General features: G+C 44.0%; 1 protein-coding gene across 1 annotated transcript in view; it reads left to right on the forward strand.

Annotated features, from left to right (window-relative positions):
* Positions 1-25,373, forward strand: part of LOC137301220 (ephrin type-B receptor 2) — a 1,084,770-nt gene that overhangs the window by 1,047,198 nt on the left and 12,199 nt on the right. Inside the window, exons 14-15 of the mRNA XM_067970697.1 lie at positions 17,642-17,835; positions 20,358-20,513. Coding sequence (XP_067826798.1) covers positions 17,642-17,835; positions 20,358-20,513 — 350 coding nt within the window. The remainder of the gene's footprint in view (positions 1-17,641; positions 17,836-20,357; positions 20,514-25,373) is intronic.

The following is a 25,373-nucleotide window of genomic DNA, read 5'->3' on the forward strand; positions in this document are numbered from 1 at the left end:
ATTACAGACATTTTGTTTTATTCGTTCATGGTATGTGGGTGTCACTGGCAAGTCCAGCATTTATTGCCCATCCCTAATTGCCCTTGAGAAGGTGGTGGTGAGCCGCCTTCTTGAACCGCTGCAGTCCGTGTGGTGAAGGTTCTCCCACAGCCAGGGTGCGCCGGTAGTGAAGGGAGTGAATGTTTAGGGTGGTGGATGGGGTACCAATCAAGCGGGATGCTTTGTCCTGGATGGTGTCGTGCTTCTTGAGTGTTGTTGGAGCTGCATTCATCCAGCCAAGTGGAGAGTATTCCATCACACTCCTGATTGTGCCTTGTAGATGGGTGGAAAGACTTTGGGGAGTCAGGAGGTGAGTCACTCGCTGCAGAATACCCAGCCTCTGACCTGCTCTTGTAGCCACAGTATTTATGTGGCTGGTCCAGTTAGGTTTCTGGTCAATGGTGACTCCCCAGGATGTTGATGGTGAGGGATTCGGGAATGGCAATGCCGTTGAATGTCAAGGGGAGATGGTTAGACTCTCTCTTGTTGGAGATGATCATTGCCTGGCACTTGTCTGGCACGAATGTTACTTGCCACTTATCAGCCCAAGCCTGGATGTTGTCCAGGTCTTGCTGCATGCCATAGTGATTTACAATTGTATACTGCAATCAGGCTACAGTACTGACCAAGCTGTAGGTTGCAATCGGGCCATAGTACTGGGCAAGCTCTATATTACAATCCTGCAATAGCACGGGCCACCCTGTGTATTATAATTGGGGAAATTGAAGGGATTCTGAGTGAACATGTTCCCACAAAGAAAATGGTGTGACTGCCGAATCTAGAGCCCCCTGGATGACAAGGAACACACAGGGTAAGAAAAGGCAAAAAAGGGAAGCTTATGTCAGACACCAAGAGCTCAATACTGCAGAAAACCTAGAGGAGTATAGAAAGTGCAGGGGTTAAATTAAAAAGGAAATTAGGAAAGCAAAGAGAGGGCATGAAAAAACACTGGCAAGTAAAATTAAGGGAAACCCAAAAATGTTCTATAAATACATAAACAGCAAGAGGATAACTAAGGAAAGAGTAGAGCCTATTTGAGACCAAAATTTAACCTATGTGTGGAGGCGGAAGATGTGGGTATGGTTCTTAATGAAACTTTAAGTCTGTCGTCGCAAAAGAGGGGGATGATGCAGAGATTGTAGATGAGGAGGAGGAGTGTGAAATATTGGATGGGATAAACATCGTGAGAGAGGAAGTATTAAAGGGTTTAGCATCTTTGAAAGTAGATAAATTGCCAGCCCCAGATGAAATGTATCCCAGGCTGTTAAAAGAAGCAAGAGAGGAAATAATGGAGGCTCTGACCATCATTTTCCGATTCTCCCTGGCTCCAGGTATGGTGCCGGAGGATTGGAGGGCTGCTAATGTTGTACCATTGTTTAAAAAGGGAGAAAGAGATAGATCGAGTAAATACAGGCCAGTCAGTCTAACTTTGGTGGTGGGCAAATTATTGGAATCAATTCTGAGGGACAGTATAAACCATCATTTAGAAAGGCACGGGTTAATCAAGGACAGTCAATGTGGATTTGTTAAGGGAAGGTCGTGTCTGACTAACTTGATTTCAATTTTTGAGGCGGTAACAAGGAGGGTCGATGAGGGCACTGCGTTTGATGTAGTTTACATGGATTTTAGCAAGATTTTTGACAAGGTCCCACATGGCAGACTGGTCAGAAAAGCAAAAGTCCATGGGAAAGTGGCAAATTGGATCCAAAATTGGTTCAGTGGCAGGAAACAAAGGGTAATGGTTGACGGGTGTTTTTGTGACTGGAAGGATGTTTCCAGTAGGATTCCGCAGGGCTCGGTACTTGGTCCATTGCTTTTTGTGGGATATATTAATGAGTTAGACTTAAATGTAGAGGGCATGATTAAGAAGTTTGTAGATGATACAAAAATTGACCATGAGGTTGATAGTGAGGAGGAAAGCTGTAGACTGCAACAAGTTATCAAGGGACTGGTCAGGTGGGCAGAAAAAGTGGCAAATGGAATTCAATCCAGAGGAGTGTGAGGTAAAGCATTTGGGGAGGGCAAACAAGGAAAGGGAATACGCAATAGATGGGACGATACTGAGAGGTGTAGAGACACAAAGGGACCTTTGAGTGCATGACCACAGATCCCTGAAGGTGGCAGAACAGGTAGTCAAGGTGGATAAGAAGGATTATGGGATACTTTCCTTTATTAGCCGAGGCATAGAATATAAGAGCAGGGAGATTGTGCTCGAACTGTATAAAACACTAGTTAGGCCACAGCTTGAGTACTGCGTACAGTTCTGGTCACCACATTACAGGAAAGATGTGATTGCACGAGAGAGGCTACAGAGGAGATTTACGAGGATATTGCCAGGACTGGAGAATTTTACCTACGAGGAAAGATTGGATAGGCTGTTTACTTTGGAACAGAGGAGGCTGAGGGGTGATTTAATTGAGGTGCATAAATTTATAAGGGGCCTAGATTGAGTGGATAGGGATGTTGACCGGAAGTCACCGGTTAACGGTTTTAGCTTAGTACACAGAGGAAGAGTCAATTCTCTCTTAATTCTCAATTCGCTTTATTAACGTTATTAGATCATGTACATACCGCTTACACGTCCAGTTAGATATAGGCATGTAGTTTACAGCAGGTTATACAGGTTTATACTCAAACTAGGATTTAAACACACACCCACTCGGTTTCCTGATGACACTCCCAGAGTGGTCCCAGAATAGAAAGGATATTATATTACCCGGAAAGGAGAGACGCTGCTGGCCAGGCAATTCTCCCTCTTACTCCCGACGTCGTCTCCACGTCCTCGACACAGTCTTTACGTCCCTGACGTAAGGTATTCACTTCCACGAGGGTTAGTCTCCAGAGTCTCCTTCACAAACAAAGACACACCAACAAAAACACACACACACACACACACTCTCTCTTGCTCACAAACAAACAAAGACACACACTGAGCCCAAACCAGCAACTCTTCAGTTTTTATTCCCCAAGTCTGTCTTTTCGAACGATGCGGTCTTCTCCGGTTGGCTCAAAGTTGCTGGAGTGACCGATGTCATCCCTGATTGGCTCTGTTCCAAGAGCTCAGGTAGCATCACCGTTTCTTTGTCTCTGTAAGAAGCGGAACGAATTCAAACCGGTTCTGGCCAGTTCAGACCAGTGACTGAACTCCAGGTCACCTCAGTTCAAAAGGTCAGTGTCTTTGTTAGCACTTCGAATTCAGCTCAGCAGTCTTCTGCAGCCTCTGGCCAACATCTCCCCCCTTTTGATCCAAAGATGCCTATCTTAGGATCATTATCCTCCCTTTCTAGGTACCACTCCTGAGGCAGTCATTGTCCCCCAATGGGTATGTTACATCCGCGATTTCATATGATTATAGAAAAAATATATAAATGGTTATATAAACAATACAAAAAGGAAGCGTATAAAATATACTTCACACACTGTCCTTATGTTGATAATCGCTTCTTCTGTTTCATTATAGCACTAACATTCAATTGTTGCAAAATTTCATTTTTCCACCTTCTAAGCTGATATACATTGAATATGACAAGTATTAATGCACATAAAATCACAATTACAGCAGCATGTGATAAAATCCTGACCCATGGATGTATTTGAACATTAGATCCCCAATTCCAAAACTTATTCCAGAACCCGGGGTCCCGTAACAGTTCATCTGCTTTATCAGCATGCGTTTTAATTATTTTAGTGTGTTTAGTCCATTGATGAATTATCTCATTGGCTTCCTCCGCTATTTGCATCCAATCTGCAGTCAGGTGCGGAATGGGTGGTAGTTCGGTAGGAACATATTTCCACAGATCTTGGTCTATATCGGTACGTTGGACTGTGAGGTTTTCGTTTATTACCATCCTCATTATTGGCTTAGGCAGAACTTGTCCACTGACAACCAGGTCTGAGGTCACATTGTTAATGTCCACATTGTGTCCTTCCAGAAGGCACTGTTTCCATCCTTTGTTATAGCTCATAGCCGCTGTGGCTATGTAATAAGTTTGTCCCACAAGGGCGTATTGTAAAAAGGACTGGTTGTTAACTGGCAAAATGGACAATGAACAATTTTCATAAGTACTGAACCCACAATTAGTAAGTCTCTGTCTCGTTATCTCTTCTGGACAGGCCCAGTGATTCCCTCCTTGGTGACACTTGGACAAATCTACCCCTTTCTCAGCACCGTCCATTACAATAGCATGAGATGGTGGATTGCTCAAAGAGATCCAAGTACCCTCATGATACTTGCCCACGTTATGAACTCTTTTTAACGGATAGGTCAAATTGCTTCCGTGCCGGGGAATATGAAACACCGCCCCAACGTAATATGTCCCTTTATGAGTCACTACTCCAATCAATATTTACATAAGTGTGGTCCCAGTGGACCACATTTTACCTCGACCGTCGCTCCCCGATGGTCGCTCCATAAATGGACCCACAAATTGATTAATAATATTTCCCTCTGGGATTACCGATAATGTCACCTCCAGAACTGTGTTACATGAAAACCGTACTCCCGCTCCCTCCGGTATACCCAAAGTCTTTCCCGCGCACGCTAACCCATTCACTCCCGTATAATACAAATTTAAATCCCCTCTTTTCCCTTTGTTGGTTCGGACTGTCTTATTCTGCAGAGCAAAGTTGTCCCTGGTCTCGGGATCTCCCTCCGCCGTCGACACTGCTTCAGGCACGTTCATTCGTCGTGACGGCTCCGAGGCAGGTTCAACCACAGTTCTGATGACGATCAATCCGATAGCAACAAAATGCATCATCCCCTTCATTCTAGGCTGGACCTGGAATAAACAAGCGTAATTTCTGCTCTTATGTACAGTTTCTTTTAGGTACTATCATAAGTCCAGTCTCTCCATATACTGAGCCAGACCGTCCAAATCCTGTTCCCAATTTGTTTCAGATTCTAACTGTCCGTTTCTTCGAACCCACTTACTCCCCCTTTTTGTTTTATTTTCCTTTCGTTTTGTTCCTGGATTCGCCTCTGCATGTGAACGGACAGTGTCAAATTTGTTTTCGATCACCTCCTCTTGGACCTGTAACTGGTCCAGTTCTTGATCTCCCTGACCTTCAGAATTCAGAACATCATTAGCATCGAGCAGCACATGCCAATGATGATTATCTTGTTTTTCTCCTACCAACTTTAGCTGATTAATGTGGTACCAGCCACTCTTATCTGGTGCCGTTAATATCTTGTATACAGATGGGCTAGCTTTGTCTACTATCTCATAGGGACCGGCAAACTTTGGACTCAAGAATGAGGTGGGCTGGTATATTCTAATCATTACTCTCTGTCCAGGGCTCAACTCTATGTATATCCCACAGCCAGTTCTCCTTTCCCCATCCTGTACTGATGAAGAGCCATCCACAAAAATTTTAAAAGAGGGTTCTTCCTTTCCTGTTTCCTTTGTCTTTCTGCTTTCAGGCCCCGTCTTACCCCCTCCTTTTTGTTTTGATACAAATGGGCCCTTGGGGTCATTTGCTATCATCAATTGACACTCATGTTTTTCTCCCTGATACACTAAGTTGTCTGCTAACATAGTGGTGGTTTTTACCCCCTTTACGGTTATATTTCTCCCTTGCAGCAACAATGTCCATCTAGCAATTCTATTTTGGCTAACTGAACCATCCTTAATCCTTCCATCTAACAGTAGCTGTACTGGGGTGTGTTCTGTTAATATTGTAAGTGGGTTTAGTCCCACTATATAAGTAAAATGCTGCACTGCCCAAAAGACAGCTAGCAAGTGTCTTTCGCATACCGTATACCCCTGCTCTACCGGTGAGAGCATACGTGAGGCGTACGCTACTGGTCGTAATTTCCCGTGTGTCTCCTGTAACAACTGCCGAGAGGGTGGTGTGTGTGGTAGCCACCTCCAATGCAAATGGTTCCGTTGGATTTGGGGTTTTTAAAGCAGGCGCAACAGCTAGTGCTTGCTTTAAATCAGTCATGGCCTGGCTGTGTTCTGTTTTCCACTCCCAAGCCACATTCTTTTTTAATAATTCCTTTGTGGCGAATCCATCAATATGGTCCCTGCAATATCCCACCAACCCTAAGAAGGACCTTAACCCTTTCACATCCCGCGGAACAGGGAGTCTGCCAACTGTCTCTATCCTTCGCTTGTCAATGTCCCTTAGTCCCGGCGTCAGAATCACTCCCAAGTAAGTAACTTTTTGTTTCATGATCTGCGCTTTTTTAGGGTTAATCTTTAATCCCAAGTCATGTAACAACTGCAGTAATTCACTTAGCAGTTGATAATGTTCCTTCTTGGTTTCAGTTTGTAGGAGTAAGTCGTCTACATACTGCACTCGACATTCAGGCCTTGAGAATCCTTTTAACCCTTCCCTCAGTCGTTGGTGAAATATGGACGGGGAATTGTGAAACCCCTGCGGCAGGGCGGTCCATGTATATTGCTGTCCTTGGAAAGTAAATGCAAATTTATATTGACATTCTTTCTCCAGTGGAATAGACCAAAAACCGTTACTTATGTCCAAAACCGTAAACCACTGCGCATCCTCATTTTGTCGAACTACTGTCTCTGGGCTAGTTGCTACTGTAGGGGCTGTTAGCGGGGTGACTTTATTTAATTCTCTGTAGTCTATCGTCAGTCGCCAGCTACCGTCGGGTTTCCTTACTGGCCAAATAGGTGCATTATTAGTAGAAGCTATTGGTCTTAATATCCCTTGCTGCAGCAGACTCTGTATCACCTTCTCTATCTCTTCTTCTGCTTGCTTTGGGAAACCATACTGCTTCTGTGGTTTGGGGTCTGGACCTTGTATACACACACTCCCGGTCATTTTCCCACAATCATGTTTATGTTGGGCAAATACTATTGAGTTTTGTCCAATAATCTGTTGTACTTCACGATCGTTACTCATTTCTCCTGGTTCTATCCACATTTCCCCGATCGTGCATATCCTATCCTGATATTCCCCCACTGGGACGACTGTGTGATTTATACTGTCCATGCCCAAAGGCATTTGCCAAATCATACAATTAACAGGGTCGAAGCAGAATCCCGCTTTGGCCATATAGTCACTCCCTGATATATATTCTTGTTCTCTAGATAATTTAATAAGAACCACTGAATGCTCTATCACGATGTCTCCCACACCGACTTCCAACGGTACACTCACATATCCCACTTGTGAATGCCCTGTGAATCCACTTAGAATAATTTTGTTTTGAATTTTCCAATCTGTGTCATTGATCTGAGTGGTGTTAACGGTGGTTCGAGATCCCCCTGTGTCCCAAAGGAATGTAAGAGGGCGGCCTCCAACCCTACCATCCACTAGGGGTCTCCCCATGTCATCCAACCGCGTGTCACACACCCATAACGGAGAGGCCTGAGACCGTCATTGCAGTTCAGGGTACAACCCGGAACTCGGTGATATTTCTATCGTATCACACTGAGGACTTGGTCTATTCGGCCCTTCCACGGGTAGGCTCTGATTCCTTCCCCGACCTGCACTCTCTCGTCTTGGGTTCGGGCAGTCCCTTGCGAAGTGTCCCTCTTGGCCACAGTTATAGCATTTGGACACCTCGCCTTGAGTTCTCCCCGTTCCTGAGAAGTTTCCTTTGCCTCTACCTCTTCCCACTGTCTGATAAGCTGGAGGGGGTTCCCCCTTAGTAGGTCCCCTCCCTTCATTTCTCCAAATTATCACCTGATCTTTAACAGGCATTGCTCTGTCCCCGGATGCCTTGGATCGTTTTGGTATTTCCCTTTCCCATACTCTAACCATCTTCCTAATTATCCAGGGTTCCGTATGTGTGTCATCAGCGGGGTCAAACTGATCTAGTGCCTTCCTCGACTCCTCAGTGCCATGCAACACTAGTGTTCTCAGCCATCAGTTCCTAACCTCCCGCTGTAAATTATCCCTGTCTAAGTCTGTACCATAGACCCCCTGAAACACCGCCCAAATGCGAGCCGAAAATACAGTGGGGTGTTCACCTTTCCTTTGATAGCATCTCATCAGCGCCTCCACTGGATCCCCTCTGTTATCGCCCATGACAGATAATACCTGGTCCTTTAAGGCTTCATTCGTGCCTCTACCAAGTTTTTGTTCCTCCGGTAGGGCGGAGTGTATATGTGGGTGTAGGCACATTAGGATTAATTTCCTTTCCTCAGCATCATCTAAGCCGTGTATCGCTCTCTGTTGCCTGACCGCTAGGAACAACTCCCTAGGATCATCCCCAGGTGCACACATTCCAATATCTTTCGCAATAACCCTCAGTTCCTGTACCCCAAGTGGGGTGGAATATGTCATATCCTGACCATCTTCCCCCATCTGTGCTCTAGTAGTTACCAGGGGGGCCATTGGGGCAGACGGTTTTTTCTGCTCTGGAGCATATGCTGGCGGTGGGTCCCCTCGTGGAGGTTCCCTATCACCGCTGCTGTATCTATCCGCCTTGTCTGCTAAATCATCCCAATCTACATCCCCTAAACCACTTTCTTCACCTCTTCCGGGTGCGAAAGCACACAATATGCCCCTCTGTGCGGCTAGCTGATCTTGCAGCCTCCCTATCAGTTTCTGACACGTTGTGTGATCACCAGTACTACTCCTCTTCTCCTGAGCTGCTCTGTGAATCACATTCATAGCAGTTTTTAAATCACTACATTGTTGTTTCCATCTCTCCACCTCAGCTTTAGCTGCTTGGGCTTCTCCCTCTCTCTTATTCTGATATTGGTTCATGTGCATCAAATCTGCACTTCTCTGTCCCTGTAGATCAGTTACCGTCTCACTAAGGCGGGCTATCTCCTCACGGAGCTTTTTATTCTCTTCCCCTAATCCGTCTTGGATTTTCTGAGTCTCTTCTTTCTCTCTCCTAGCCTGCTGTCGGCATTCTATCCATTCCTCAAGTAAACATCCGATCGCTACGGACTTTTGTATCTTTTTAAATTTCCTATCTGACATCTTTGTTTGCGCAATTTTCCAAAGGACCTCCCCAACAGGCGTTCCCTTGTCTCCAATGTGACCCGCATAATCCCTGTATTGCGGCCACTTCCCTATTACGTATTTTTGAAGGAGTCCCTTCCAATCAAAACAGTCCAAGTCCCCAGGGCTTGGAGATTTCCCTTTATTCGTCATCTTACGTTATTAACTATGAATTAACTTAAACTCCTGTTCTCTGTATACTTTGCCAAATTCGGTTCGCCTCGAGGCTCCCACTGACGCAACGGAGAGATTTATCCTCGAGCCCACCCAGGGACGCCAAATATGTTGACCGGAAGTCACCTGTTAACGGTTTTAGCTTAGTACACAGAGGAAGAGTCAATTCTCTCTTAATTCTCAATTCGCTTTATTAACGTTATTAGATCATGTACATACCGCTTATACGTCTAGTTAGATATAGGCATGTAGTTTACAGCAGGTCATACAGGTTTATACTCAAACTAGGATTTAAACACACACCCACTCGGTTTCCTGACAGCACTCCCAGAGTGGTCCCAGAATAGAAAGGATATTATATTACCCGGAAAGGAGAGACGCTGCTGGCCAGGCAATTCTCCCTCTTACTCCCGACGTCGTCTCCACGTCCTCGACGCAGTCTTTACGTCCCTGACGTAAGGTATTCACTTCCACGAGGGTTAGTCTCCAGAGTCTCCCAGAGTCTCCTTCACAAACAAAGACACACCGAAAAAAACAAAAACACACACACACACACACACACTCTCTCTCTCTCTCGCTCACAAACAAACAAAGACACACACTGAGCCCAAGCCAGCAACTCTTCAGTTTTTATTCCCCAAGTCTGTCTTTTCGAACGATGCGGTCTTCTCCGGTTGGCTCAAAGTTGCTGGAGTGACCGATGTCATCCCCTGATTGGCTCTGTTCCAAGAGCTCAGGTAGCACACCGTTTCTTTGTCTCTGTAAGAAGCGGAACGAATTCAAACCGGTTCTGGCCAGTTCAGACCAGTGACTGAACTCCAGGTCACCTCAGTTCAAAAGGTCAGTGTCTTTGTTAGCACTTCGAATTCAGCTCAGCAGTCTTCTGCAGCCTCTGGCCAACAGGGAGGACCTATTTCCCTTAGCAAACAGGGTCAATAACCATGGGGCATAGATTTAAAGTGATTGGTAGGAGGATTAGATGGGAGCTAAAGAAAATTTTTCACCCAGAGGGTGGTGGGGGTCTGGAACTCACAACCTGAAAGGGTGGTAGAGGCAGAAACCCTCATCGCATTTAAAAGGTACTTTAACATGTACTTGAAGTGCCTTAACTTACAAGGCTACAGACCAAGTGCTAGGCAGTGGGATTAGGCTGGGTAGCTCTACTTCAACTGGCTCAGACACGATGGGTGGAATGGCCTCCTATACACTAAATTTTTTATGTTTCTTTATTTACTGTCCATGCTGTTCATTACCATAAGGCTATAATACTGTTCAACATTTATATTACAATCAGGCTATAGTATTGGCTATGCTGTGTATTACAATCGGGCTATAGTATTGGCTATGCTGTGTATTACAATCGGGCTATAGTATTGGCTATGCTGTGTATTACAATCGGGCTATAGTATTGGCTATGCTGTGTATTACAATCGGGCTATAGTATTGGCTATGCTGTGTATTACAATCGGGCTATAGTATTGGCTATGCTGTGTATTACAATCGGGCTATAGTATTGGCTATGCTGTATGGTGTCAGCGAATGGCTGCAGCACTGACCACACTGTATTTTGCAATGCGGCTACAATTCCAGCCATGTTGTATATTGCAATCAGGCTATAGTACTGGCCGTGCTGTATGTTTCAATCCAGCTACAGTACTGGCATCGCAGTATATTATAATCAGGCTGTAAGTACTGGCCATGCTGTTTATTAAAATTGGGCTAAAATACTGTTCAAGTTGTATATTGCAATCAGTTTATAATACTGGCCACACTGGACTTTACAATCAGGCCATAGTACTGGCCACGCTGTATATTGCAATCAGGCTATAGTCATGTACAAACTGTATATTACAATCCGGCTATAGTACTTGCCACGCTGTATATTGCAATCAGACTATCTTACTGGCTGTGCTGTACATTTCAATCTGGCTATAGTACTGGCCTTGCAATATATTACAATCAGGCTATAGAACTGACAATGCAGTATATTGCAATCAGACCATAGTACTGGTCGTATATTTTATTCTTGCTATAGTACTGGCCACCCTGTATATTACAATCCAGCTAAAGTACTGGTCATGCAGTTTTTTACAATCAGGCTATAGTTCTGGCCACATTGTATATTACAATCAGGTTATAGTACCGGCCAAGCAGTATGTTACAACCAGGCTATAATACTGGCCATGCTCTATACTACAATTTGGTTATAATGATGTCCTAGCTTTATATTACAATCAAGCTTTAGTACTGTCCAAGCTAAATGTTGCAATCCAGCTAAAGTACTGGTCATGCAGTTTTTTACAATCAGGCTATAGTACTTGCCACTCTTTATACTGCAATCGGGTTATAGTACCGGCCAAGCTGTATATTACAACCAGGCTATAGTACTGGTGAAGCTGAATATGACAATCAATCTCTTGTTCTGCCCATGCTATATATTACAAACAGCCCATGCTGTTTACAGCAATCAGGCTATAGAACTGTCCAGGTTGTTTATTACCATCAGAGATTACTATTGTCGGTGCTGTTTATTACTGTTGGGCTACAGTACTGTCCATGCTGTATATTACTATCAGGTTATGGTACTGAAAACGCTGTATATTGCAATCGGCCTACATTACTATCCACACAGTATGTTACAATCAAGCTATAGTAGTGGCCAAGTGGTATATTACAATCGGGCTTTAGTACTGGCCATGCTGCTTATAACAGTTGGGTTATAATACTGTCCAAGTTTTATATTACAAGCTGGCTATAGTACTCTCCAAGCTGTAAATAACAATCAGGCAATAGTACGGGCAAAGCTGTATATTACAAACAGGCTATACTACTGGCCACACTGTATATTACAATCAGGCGCTAGCACTGGCTAATCTGTATAGTTCAAACAGGCTATAGTACTGTGTATTAAAATCAGACAATAGTACATGCCATGCTGTATATTAAAATCAGGCTATAGTACCGGCCAAGGTGTATCTTACAATTGGGCTTCAGTACTGGCCAAGCTTTGTATTAATGTGGGGCTATAGTACTGGCCATGCTCTTTATAACAATCAGGCTATAGTTCTGGCCATGCTGTATTTTATACTCAGGCTATAGTACTGGTGAAACTGTATATTACAATCAGGCTATAGTACTGTCCAATCTGTATATTATAATCAGTCTACAGTACTAGCCATGCCATTTACTCGTTCAATCGTGCTATAGTACTGGCCGTGTTGTGTATTACAATCAGATCTTAGTACTCTCTTAGCTGTATATTACAATCAGGCGATGGTAATGGTCACACTATATATTACAATCCGGCTCTGGTACTGCCCATGCTGTACACTACAATCCAGCTAGAGTACTGTCCAAGCTGTATATTACAATTTGGCTATACGACTGGTGAAGCTGTGTATTACAATCAGGCAATAGTACTGGCCACGCTGTATATTACAACCAGGCAATAGTACTGGTAATGATGAATATTACAATCCAGCTATAGTACTGTCAATGCTGTATACTACAATCAGGATATAGTACTGTCCAAGCTATACATTACAATCCAACTATAGTACTTGCCACATTGTATGTTATAATCAAACTAAAGTACTGGCCACTCCTTATACAACAATCGGGCTATAATACTCTCCATGCTGTTTATTTCTATATGGCTAAAGTACTGTGCATGCTGTTCATTAAAGCAGTTAAAAAAGCATATGGGATCCTGGGCTTTATTAATAGAGGCATAGAGCACAAAATAGAGCATAAGCTCGACACCATCCAGGTCAAAGCAGCCCGCTTGATTGGCACCCCATCCACCACCCTAAACATTCACTCCCTTCACCACCGGCGCACTGTGGCTGCAGTGTGTACCATCCACAGGATGCACTGCAGCAACTCGCCAAGGCTTCTTCAACAGCACCTCCCAAACCCACGACCTCTACCACCTAGAAGGACAAGACCAGCAGGCACATGGGAACATGACCTGCACGTTCCCCTCCGAGTCACACACCATTCTGACTGGGAAATATATCGCCGTTCCTTCATCATCGCTGGGTCAAAATCCTAGAATTCCCTTCCTAACAGCACTGTGGGAGAACCTTCACCACACGGACTGCAGCAGTTCAAGAAGGCGGCTCACCACCACCTTCTCAAGGGCAATTAGTGATGGGCAATAAATGCTGGCCTCACCAACGACGCCCACATCCCATGAACGAATTTAAAAGAAAACAAAAGAAAGGAAGCTATGTTGAACCTTTATAAAACATTGGTTTAGCCGCAACTGAAGTATTGTGTCCAATTCTGGGCATCGCACTTTCGGAAGGATGTGAAGGCCTTAGAGAGGGTGCAGAAAATATTTACTCGGATGGTTCCAGGGATGAGGGACTTCAGTTACGTGGATAGACTGGAGAAACTGGGGTTGTTCTCCTTAGAGCACAGAAGGTTGAGAGGAGATTTGATAGAGGTGTTCAAAATCATGAGCAGTCTGGACAGAGTAAATAGAGAGAAGGTTTAAGGTGATTGGCGAAAGAACCAAAGGCGACATGAGAAAAAACTTTTTTACACAGCGAGTAAATATGGGGAAAGAGTGGGAAAGTGGAGTTGAGGTAAAAATCAGATCAGCCATGATCTCATTAATTGGCGGAGCAGGCTTGAGGGGCCGAATGGCCTACTCCTGCTCTTACGGAGTGGTTATGATCTGGAATGCACTGCCCGAGGGGGTGGTGGAGGCAGATTCAATCATGGCTTTCAAAAGGGAACTGGATAAGCACTTGGAAGGAAATAAAATTCAGGGCTATGGGGAATGGGCGGGGGAGTGGGACTAACTGGATTGCTCAAGCAGAGAGCTGGCATTGGCTCAACAGGCCGAATGGCCTTCTTCAGTGCTGCAACCATTCTATGATTCTACGACTCTGTTACAATCAGGCTCTGGAACTCTCCAAGTTGTTTATTACGATCAGGCTTAAGTACTGTCCATGCTGTTTATTATCATTGGGCTAAAATACTGGCCAAGCTGTATATTACAATCAGACTATAGTACTGGCCAAGCTGTATATTACAATCAGGCTATAGTACTGGCCAAGCTGTATATTACAATCAGGCTATAGTACTGGCCAAGCTGTATATTACACTTGGGTTATAATACCGTCCCAGCTTTATATTACTCTCAGGCTATCGTGCTATCCATGCTGTATATTACAATCAAGCTATAGTACTGGCCAAGATATATATTGCATTCCAGGTATAGTATTGTCCATGTTGTATATCACAATCAGGCTATAGTACAGGACACGCTGTACATTACAATTTGGCTACATTACTGACCACACTTTTTCAGAATCAGGCTGTATTACTATCTTAGCTGTATATTCCAATTAGTCTATAGTACTTTCCAAGCTGTATATTACAATCAGTCTATAGTATTGGCCACACTGTATATTACAATCAGGCTGTAGTGCTGGCCAAGGTGTACATTACAATCAGGCTATTGTACTGTCGATGCTATATATTACAATTAGGCTATAGAACTGACATTTCTGTATATTACAATACGGCCGTAGTACTGGCCATGCTGTATATTGAAATCGGACCATAGTACTGGCCATGCCGTATATTTCAATCTTGCTATAGTACTGGCCACCCTGTGTATTACAATCCAGCTAAAGTACTAGTCATGCAGTTTATTACAATCTGGCTATAGTTCTGGCCACATTGTATATTGCAATTGTGCTATACTACTGTTCCAACTTTATATTACTGTCAGGCAATAGTACTTGCCACACTGCATATTTCAATCCCCCTATAGTACTGGCCACTCTTAACACTGCAATCGGGCTATAATACTGTCCATGCTGTATATTACAACCAGGCTTTAGTACTGGTGAAGCTGTATATGACAATCAACCTCTAGTTCTGCCCATGTTATATATTACAATTAGAATTTAGCACTGCCCAGATTGTTTATTACCATCAGGCCGTGGTACTGTCCACACTGTATATTACAATCAGATTACGGTGCTGACAACGCTGTATATTGCAAACAGGCTATAATATTGTCCACGCTGTGTTACAATCAGGCTATAGGCCGAGGTGTTTATTACAATCGGGTTTTAGTACTAGCCAAGCTTTATATTAAAACAAGGCTATCGTACTGGCCATTCTGTTTATTACAGTTCATGGAATTATAGAATGGTTACAGCACAGAAGGAGGCCATTTGGCCCATTGAGTCCATGCCGGCTCTCTGCAAGAGCAATCCAGCTAGTCCCTATCCTCGTAGCCCTGCAATTTTTTCCCTTCAAGTACTTATTCAGTTCCCTTGTGAAAGCCATGATTGAATCTGCCTCCACCACCCCCTCAGGCAGTGCATTCCAGATCCTAACCACTCGCTGTGTAAAAAAGTTTTTCCTTATGTTGCCTTTGGTTCTTTTGCCAATCACCTTAAATCTGTGTCCTCCTGGTTCTTAATTCCTCCGCCAATGGGAACAGTTTCTCTCTATCTACTCCGTCCAGTCTCTTCATGATTTCGAATACTTCTATCAAATCTCCTCGCAACCGTCTCTGCTGTAAGGAGAACAACCCCAGCTTCTCCAGTCTGTCCACGTAACTGAAGTCCCTCATCCCTGGATCATTGGACTATAATACTGTCCAAGTTTTATATTACAATCTGAGTATAGTACTGTCCAAGCTGTAAGTAACAATCAGGCAATAGTAGGGCAAAGCTGTATATTACAAACAGGTTATGCTACTGGCCATGCTGTATATTACAATCAAGCGCTAATACTGGTCAAGCTGTATAGTTCAAATGGGCTTTAGTACTGGCAGCGCTGTGTATTAAAATCAGGTTATAGTGCTGGCCAGGGTATATATTACAAATGGGCCTTAGTACTGGCCAAGCTCTGTATTAAAGTGGGGCTATAGTTCTGGCCATGCTGTTTATAACAATCGGGCTATAGTACTGGCCATGCTGTATTTTACAATCAGGCTATTGTACTGGCTAACCTGTATATTACAATCAGGCTATAGTACTGGCCACACTGAATACTATAATCAGGCTATAGTACTATCCTAACAGTATATTACAATGAGGCGATAGTACTGTCCAATCTGTATATTACAATCAGTCTATAGTACTAGCCATGCTGCATAATTCAATCGGGCTGTAGTACTGGCCATGCTGTGTATTAAAATCAGGCTACGGTACTGGCCACACTCTGTATTAAAATGGAGTATAGTACTGGCCATGCTGTTTATTACAATCAGTCTATAGTTCTGGCTGTGTTATATATTACAATCAGGCTATAGTACTGACCACACTTTTTTTAGAATTAGGCGATAGTCCTATCTTAGCTGTATATTCCAAACAGGCTATAGTACTTTCCAAGCTGCATATTACAATCAAGTTATAGTACTGGCCAAGGTGCACATTATAATCAGGCTATTGTACTGTCCAAGCTGTAAAATACAATCCAGTTAAATTATTGTCCACGCTGTTTATTACAATCAGCCTAAAGTACTGACCACCCTGTATGTTACAATGGAGCTGAGGTACTGGCCAAGCCATATGTTGTTACAATCCTGCTATAGTACTGGCCTCACTTTATATTACAATGCAGCTATAGTACAGGCCACACTGTTTAATACAATCAGGCCAATGGTCTGGAAATGTTGTATATTACAATTGGGCTATAGTACTCTCCATACAGTATATTACAAACAGGCTATAGTACTAGCGAAGCTGTTTATAAGCAGCAGGCTATAGTAGTGGCCTCGCTGTATATTACAATCAGGCTACAGTATTGTCCAGGCTTTATATTACAATCGTGCTTAATTACTGTCCAAGCTGCATATTACTATCCAAGCTACAATATATATACTTATATATACTTAAACATATACTTTCCAAGCTATATATTACAATCATTGTGTAGTACTGTCCTAGCCGTATATTACAGTCAGGATATTGTACTGTCAAATCTATATATTACAACCCGCCAAAAGTACTGTCAAAGCTGTACATTACAATCCAGCTTTAGTACTGTCCATGCTGTGTATTATAATCTGGCTATATTACTGTCCATGCTGAATATTACAGACCTGCTATAGTACTGGCCAAGCTGCATATTACAATCCGGCTATAGTACTGTCCAAGCTGTATGCTATCGGCACCATCTCGATGGGCCGAATGGCCTCCTTCTGTACTGTAACCATTCTGCGATTCTATGATACTACAATCCGACTGTAGAACTTCCATGTTGTATATTACAAGCCGGCTGTTGTCCTGTACAAGCTGCATATTACAATCCAGCAATAGTACATGTCCCGCTGTACATTACATGTGGACTATAGCACCATTCATGCTGTATATTACAATCACACTATAGTCCTGGCCACGCTGTATATTACAATTCCTTCTTAATGTATTCATAGAAACAAAATGGTTCAGCAGTGGTGCTGTAGGAATACGCCATTGTTTGCCTTGCGTCACCATATTTTTAATGTGGTTTATATTTACAGGTAATCAATGCTATTGAACAAGATTATCGACTCCCTCCACCTATGGACTGTCCAACAGCTCTCCATCAATTAATGCTTGACTGCTGGCAGAAGGATCGCAACAATAGGCCCAAGTTTGGGCAGATTGTGAACACCTTGGATAAAATGATCAGGAACCCAAACAGCCTTAAGGCTATGACTCCACTATCTTCAGGGTAAGAACAACTTTTCTAGTGTATTTCCACGACTATTCACAACTCATTTTCTATCACATTCTGGGCCTCAGGGATCACTACTGCATTATTCTAGATGGAAATCTTGCATGACATTAGACTCTGATTGGCTTAACTTTCATCGTCATAAAACAACCACAAATAAAAACTGCAGAGATCAGCAAATTGTTAACTAAACACGGGAAAAATCGGGAGATAAACTTCCAGTGGGAGGAACACGTGAGCAGTAGGCAAAAACTACATATGAAGGCAAACCAATCGTTTCAACAATTATCATGCACTAAGCTGAACATTTATCACTTGTAACATCATAAAGATAAAAATAAAAAAAGTTAAAGGAAAATGATCAAACACAAGAGTATTCAAAATTGCCTCCAAGAAAATTTTCTGCTTGCAGTCTGTGCACATCTCAGAAGGCTACACGTTGAGTACATGGCGATTCCCAGCACCAAACCTTTCAGCTTGAAACTCAACAAAATATCGGGCTACAGCTTTCATCATGCATTTATACCATTGAAGTCCCACTCCCCCAGACTCCCTTAGAAGTCCCACTCCCCTCCCTCCCTTTGAAATCCCACTCCCCTCCCTCCCTTTGAAGTCCCACTCCCCTCTCTCCCTTAGAAGTTCCATTCCCCCACACTCCCTTTGAAGTCCCACTCCCCTCTCTCCCTTTGAAGTCCCACTCCCCTCCCTCCCTTAGAAGTCTCACTCCCCTCCCTCCCTTTGAAGTCCCACTCCCCCACACTCCCTTAGAAGTCCCACTCCCCTCCCTCCCTTAGAAGTCTCACTCCTCTCCCTCCCTTTGAAGTCCCACTCCCCTCCCTCCCTTAGAAGTCCCACTCCCCCACACTCCCTTAGAAGTCCCACTCCCCTCCCTCCCTTAGAAGTCTCACTCCCCTCCCTCCCTTTGAAGTCCCACTCCCCTCTCTCCCTTAGAAGTCCTACTCCCCTCCCTCCCTTAGAAGTCTCACTCCCCCACACTCCCTTAGAAGTTCCACTCCCCTCCCTCCCTTAGAAGTCCCACTCCCCTCCCTCCCTTAGAAGTCCCACTCCCCTCCCACCCTTAGAAGTCTCACTCCCCCACACTCCCTTAGAAGTCCCACTCCCCCACACTCCCTTAGAAGCCCCACTCCCCCACACTCCCTTAGAAGTCCCACTCCCCTCCCTCCCTTAGGAGTCTCACTCCCCCACACTCCCTTAGAAGTCCCACTCCCCTCCCTCCCTTAGAAGTCCCACTCCCCCACACTCCCTTAGAAGTCCCACTCCCCTCCCTCCCTTAGAAGTCTCACTCCCCCACACTCCCTTAGAATTCCCACTCCCCTCCCTCCCTTAGCAGTCCCACTCCCCTCCCTCCCTTTGAAGCACTAGGTGAGAGGTGTTTTCAAATTACCCAGACAAGCTAACGCGTCATTTCTTGTTTCATGTCTGGGGAAAATAACTTCTGTTTAGCAGAATAGCCATCCTTTTTCTGGAGCCCCATTTTAAACATAAGAGTACATACACATTGCTTTAAAATAAACAGCATTAATTGTAATTATTTCCAATTCCTCTTTGTAGAAAAATGCTTTTAAATAATCTTGAAACTTGACAAATCCTCTCAGGAGGTCCCTCGCATGTGAGCCCTGCAGCTTGCTGGCAAAGACTGTCAATTTAGTATAAATGTTCAAATTTTCCCAGTGGATCAGAAACTGTTGGCAGTACTAGACTGGAATCAATCCCATCACGTCACAGATGGGCTGCAGTTATGGTGTGAGCGGAGGTCCCATCACACCACAGATGTGCCTCAATTCTGTTAAAGCCGATGATCTGGGCGGTTGTTGATATCAATTTTCCCACAGCTGTCTCCTGTTAGGCGTTGGACCTGCTATATCTAGATTCACTCTGTTGAATGGGTTGTTAATAATGGGTAAAGTATCCGAGGCGTTTTGTTGTGTTGCCCTGATTGGCCATTTTTAACGCTCAAGCAGGAGAGCGCATCTCACCAAATGTGGCTTTGTCTTTACAGATATTAGGCCAATGAAAGTACGGTAGCATCGTATCTTTGGTACATTTTACCCTCAATGTCTTGTAAGAGGATTATTATGGACTACCTTTTGTAATCTTATCTGCAAGGCTGAATCTCACTGTCTGCCAGATCATAGAATCATAGAATAATACAGCACATCGTGCCTGTGCTGGCTCTTTTAAAGAGCTATCCAATTAATCCCGCTCCCTTGCTCTTTCCTCATAGCCCTGGAAATTTTTCCCCTTCAAGAATTTATCAATTCCCGTACCTTTACTGGTTTGGGTTTGTAATGTTGGACCATAAAGTCCATCTTGATAATGATCCATCCCGTTGTTTCAGGATGTATTTCCTTGATGCACCCTTGTGACTTGAACTTGTGTATCGAGATGTAGGATTGAGTACTTCTGAGCTTTGCTAATTTCTGCCTTTAATTCTTTAATGCCATGTTGTTGTGCTCATTCTGTGCCCCATCACTCCATTTATTGTATCCTGTTTGTAGGGTGACTCTGCCATTGCTGGATCGCACCGTTCCTGATTTTTCCAGCTTCAGCACAGTAGATGAGTGGCTGGATGCCATTAAGATGGGTCAATATAAAGATAACTTTTCTAATGAAGGCTTCACATCATTTGACCTTTTGTCTCAAATGACCACAGAGTAAGTTTGTATTTTTGTCTTACAGTACAGGATTCCACTAACTCCCTATAACTCCTTATAATGAGTACAAAGTGCTGTTTGGTTCACCAAAGCTATAATTTATAATTTCTTCACTTGTAATATGTGTTAGATATAGCATTTCCTATAATTGATTATAGATTATTTATCTGTAAATTTGCAGTAATAACATCCACAATCTCATTTGATGTCCTTGTGGTATGATTGGCTTAGTATTGTGGTTCACATTTCTTTCACCTCTGCGATTTGAGTTTAAATCTAGTTGACACTTGGGATAAATGTTTCTTCTTGTTTGCTGGCTGTCCAAGTCCTGCATAAACTGAGGTGAGGCAGGTCATTCCAGCTCACAATGAAAAATGTTCCATTCCTTAAGATAGCATCTCTCACATCGATCAGCACAACATTTTCTAAAAAACATTGTTCTGTCAATAATGGATTGTAGAACTCCATCATCTGTTTAGCTGAATTAAAAGCACTTTCACCTTAAAATCAGAACGTTGTGGCCTTAAGCCCCACTCCAGGACTTGAGCACATAATCTAAGCTGACAATTCAGTGCAGTACGGAGGGGGTGCTGCACTGTCAGAGGGTCAGTACTGAGGGAGTGCTGCACTGTCAAAGGATCAGTACTGAGGGAGTGCTGCACTGTCAGAGTATCAGTACTGAGGGAGTACTGCACCATCAGAGGGTCAGTACTGGGGGAGTGCTGCACTGTCAAAGGATCAGTACTGAGGGAGTGCTGCACTGTCAGAGGTTCAGTACTGAGGGAGTACTGCACTGTCAGAGGATCAGTACTGAGGGAGTGCTGCACTGTCAGAGGGTCAGTACTGAGGGAGTGCTGCACTGTCAGAGGGTCAGTACTGAGGGAGTGCTGCACTGTCGGAGGGTCAGTACTGAGGGAGTGCTGCACTGTCGGAGGGTCAGTACTGAGGGAGAACTGTTCTGTCAGAGGGTCAGTACTGAGGGAGTGCTGCACTGTCAGAGGATCAGTACTGAGGGAGTGCTGCACTGTCAGAGGGTCAGTACTGAGGGAGTGCTGCACTGTCAGAGGGTCAGTACTGAGGGAGTACTGCACTGTCAGAGGGTCAGTACTGAGGGAGTACTGCACTGTCAGAGGGTCAGTACTGAGGGAGTACTGCACTGTCAAAGGGTCAGTACTGAGGGAGTACTGCACTGTCAGAGGATCAGTACTGAGGGAGTGCTGCACTGTCAGAGGGTCAGTACTGAGGGAGTGCTGCACTGTCAGATGGTCAGTACTGAGGGAGTGCTGCACTGTCAGAGGGTCAGTACCAAGGGAGTGCTGCACTGTCGGAGATGCCATCTTTAGTTCAGGGCCTACTGCTGGTCCAGGTGGCTATTAAGGATCCTGGGGCTGGACATTTATCGTGAATGTATCCGGGCAGAAGTACCTGCCTGGAGCCCCTGGCACTGCCTTTGCTTTTGCCAAAGTTTGCAAGGTCTTGGGAAGAATTTGTATCTCAGTGATGGGCGCCCACTACGGAAGGTACGTACCCCTCCGCAGTGGTCCCCACAACCAACAATCGGCATCCAAATACCTGGTTCCTTGCCCTGTGGCTTGTTCATGGGAATCTGCGCAGTTACCTCGTGCATGAGAATAGGATGGTTGTTACTTTCAGTCACAGACTGTTTTATTTGACAACTGTTAGAGAACTCATATCTCTTCCCTTTTGGAGTTCCCAATAGAGAAAGTAATTCTATAAAGGACATGTATGATTGTAGGATTCTCCAGTGATATATTGTATCCATGTGAAGGACTTTGTACGGCTGATTTAGTTCACAGCTTTGTACCCTTAAGTTTGTGACTACACTTTTCAGCTTAGCATCACTCTGTAGTCTGTAATGTGTCTACAATATATGAATGGTAGCTTGCTGCATTCTCTCCTACCTTTCCTGACCTTCTGATGCCATTAAACCTCTTCCTGCACTGGAGGAGTCTCCTGCGATTTAAAGGAGTTGCCACTCAACTGCTTCCACCTGATTCTGGTTACTACCTGAGAAGTTTGCTGCTCAACTCTTATTGGTTCCTTTTGGAGCCATGTCTTCACCTTCTGTTTAAGAGCGGTCTAGCTTTAAATGCTGCAGCTGCAAGCTGCATCCTCAGAGGGACTCCCTCTACTCAGCAACCACCCCCCCACCATCCCCCCCCTCCCCTGATGAAGAATTTTCCAGGTTTCATGCAAGCATTTTTAAAATTAGCTGTGATTCCTGGTGGAGTCGATGTCGCGGCCACCTCAAGAAGCAGATTGCAGGATTCAGAGACCGTGTAATGCTGTGGGAAATTAAATAGGATCATTCTAGAATGTCAAACTCCTTAATTTCTGTAGAATTTATTTTGATTATTGCAATAAAACGCACTCAGTAAGCAGTCAGCCCAGATTTGGCGTGTACCTGTGCCTGACTTCTTTCCTTCCAGGTAGTGAGTTGTGATGTCATTAGTTCTCTGAATATATCTGTTATGTGAATTATCTATGAATTGATTACATCTTGACACAAAAATTATTGATCATAAGAATGATAGTAAGCTCTGTGATAGTGATCAGTAAGCTCTCTTCATAATTTGTTTACGTTCGCACACCTTGTTCTCTTTGTTTCCCTTGTCATTTCATTTTTGGATCTGTTTCTCAGTCTCCTCACCTCAACTAATTTTGTTGTCTTGCTACCTCCTGCAGCCTCACTTTCCATGTGCATATCAACAATCCCTTCCTTGTGATCGTCTCACCACACACGGTTTCAAGACCTTCGCGAGTTCTATCACTGATAGGCTTTGTCACTATTTCCTCATCTCCCTTCTCCTACACTGATGTGGAGATGCCGGTGATGGACTGGGGTTGACAATTGTAAACAATTTTACAACACCAAGTTATAGTCCAACGATTTTATTTGAAATCTACAAGCTTTCGGAGGCTTCCTCCTTCCTCAGGTAAATGGAAATGGACATTTACCTGAGGAAGGAGGAAGCCTCCGAAAGCTTGTAGATTTCAAATAAAATTGTTGGACTATAACTTGGTGTTGTAAAATTGTTTACAATTCTCCTACACTGTTAAATAAGGTTGGCGAGCTGCAGGTGCAATTAGCCACATGGGAATATGATGTTGTGGCTATAACGGAGATCTGGCTCAAAAAAGGGCAGAATTGTGTACTAAATATTCCTGGATACAAGGTGTTCAGGAAAGATAGGGAAGGAAAGAAAGTGGGGGGTGGCAATATTGATTAAGGAGAATATTGCAGTGCTGGAGAGAGAGGATGTCCTGGAGGGGTCAAGGACAGAACCTATTTGGTTAGAGTTAAGAAACAGTAGAGGTGCCATTACACTACTGGGTGTATTCTATAGGCCACCAACTAGTGGGAAGGAGAAAGAGGAGCAAATTTGCAGGGAAATTACAGAGAGGTGCAAGAAGCATAGAGTAGTGATAACTGGGGACTTCAATTGTCCTGGGATAGTAATGATATAAGGGGCAAAGAGGGGGAGGAATTTTTGAAGTGTATTGAGGAGAACTTTCTTGACCAGTACGTTTCCGGCCCAATGAGGAAGGAGGCATTGCTGGATCTGGTTCAGGGGAATGAGGTGGGTCAAGTGGAGCAAGTGTCAGTGGGGGAATATTTAGGGAACAGTGATCATATTATCATAAGGTTTAGATTAGCTATGGAAAAGGACACGGACCACTCCAAAGTAAAAATATTCAATTATAGGAGGGACAATTTCAGTGGGATGAGAAAAGATCTGGCCCGGGTACATTGGAATCAAAGATTGGCAGGCAAAACTGTAATCAAACAATGGGCGGCCTTTAAAGAGAACATGGTTCGGGTACAGTCTAGGTACATTCCCACGAGGGAGAAGGGTAGGGCAACTAAAGCCAGAGCTCCCTGGATGACAAGAGAGATAGAGAGTAAAATGAAGCAGGAAAAAGGGGCGTATGACAGATGTCAGGTTGATAACACAAGTGGGAACCAGGCTGAATATAGAAAGTTCAGCGGGGAAATGAGAAAGGAAATAAGAGGAGCAAAGAGAGAGTATGAGAATAGACTACAAGCCAACAACAAAAGGAATCCAAAAGTCTTCTATAGGCATGTAAACAATAAATGTGTAGTAAGAGGAGGGGTGGGGCCAATTATGGACCAAGAAGGAGATCTACTCATAGAATCATAGAAAGTTACAGCACAGAAGGAGGCCATTTGGCCCATCATGTCCGTGGCGGCCGAGAAACAGCTTAATCCCACTTTCCAGCACTTGGTCCGTAGCCTTGTAGTTTACAGCACTTCAGGTGCACATCCAAATACTTTTGAAATGAGGTGAGGGTTTCTGCCTCTACCATCCTTTCAGGCAGTGAGTTCCAGACCCTCACCACCCTCTGGGTGAAAATAATCCCCCTCAGCTCCCCTCTAATCCTTCTACCAATTACTTTAAACTTGTGCCCTTGCTCACTGACCCCTCTGCTAAGGGAAATCAGCCTTCCCTGTCCACTCTATCTAGTCCCATCATAATTTTATATACCTCAATTAAATCTCCCCTCAGCCTCCTTTGTTCCAAAGAAAAGAACCCCTGCCTATCCAATCTTTCCTCATAGCTAAAATTCTCCAGACCTGGCAACATTCATGTAAATTTCCTCTGTACTCTCTCTATTTTTCCTGTAATGTGGTGACCAGAACTGTACGCAGTACTCAAGCTATACCTAACCAATGTTGTATACAGTTCTAGCATAACCTTCCTGCTCTTATATTCTATGCCTCGGCTAATAAAGGAAAGTATCCCATATGACTTTTTAACCACCTTATCGACCTGTCCTGCTACCTTCAGGGATCTGTGGACATGCACTCCAAGGTCC

Source organism: Heptranchias perlo, chromosome 32 (assembly GCF_035084215.1).
Source record: "Heptranchias perlo isolate sHepPer1 chromosome 32, sHepPer1.hap1, whole genome shotgun sequence".
Lineage (NCBI taxonomy): Eukaryota > Metazoa > Chordata > Chondrichthyes > Hexanchiformes > Hexanchidae > Heptranchias > Heptranchias perlo.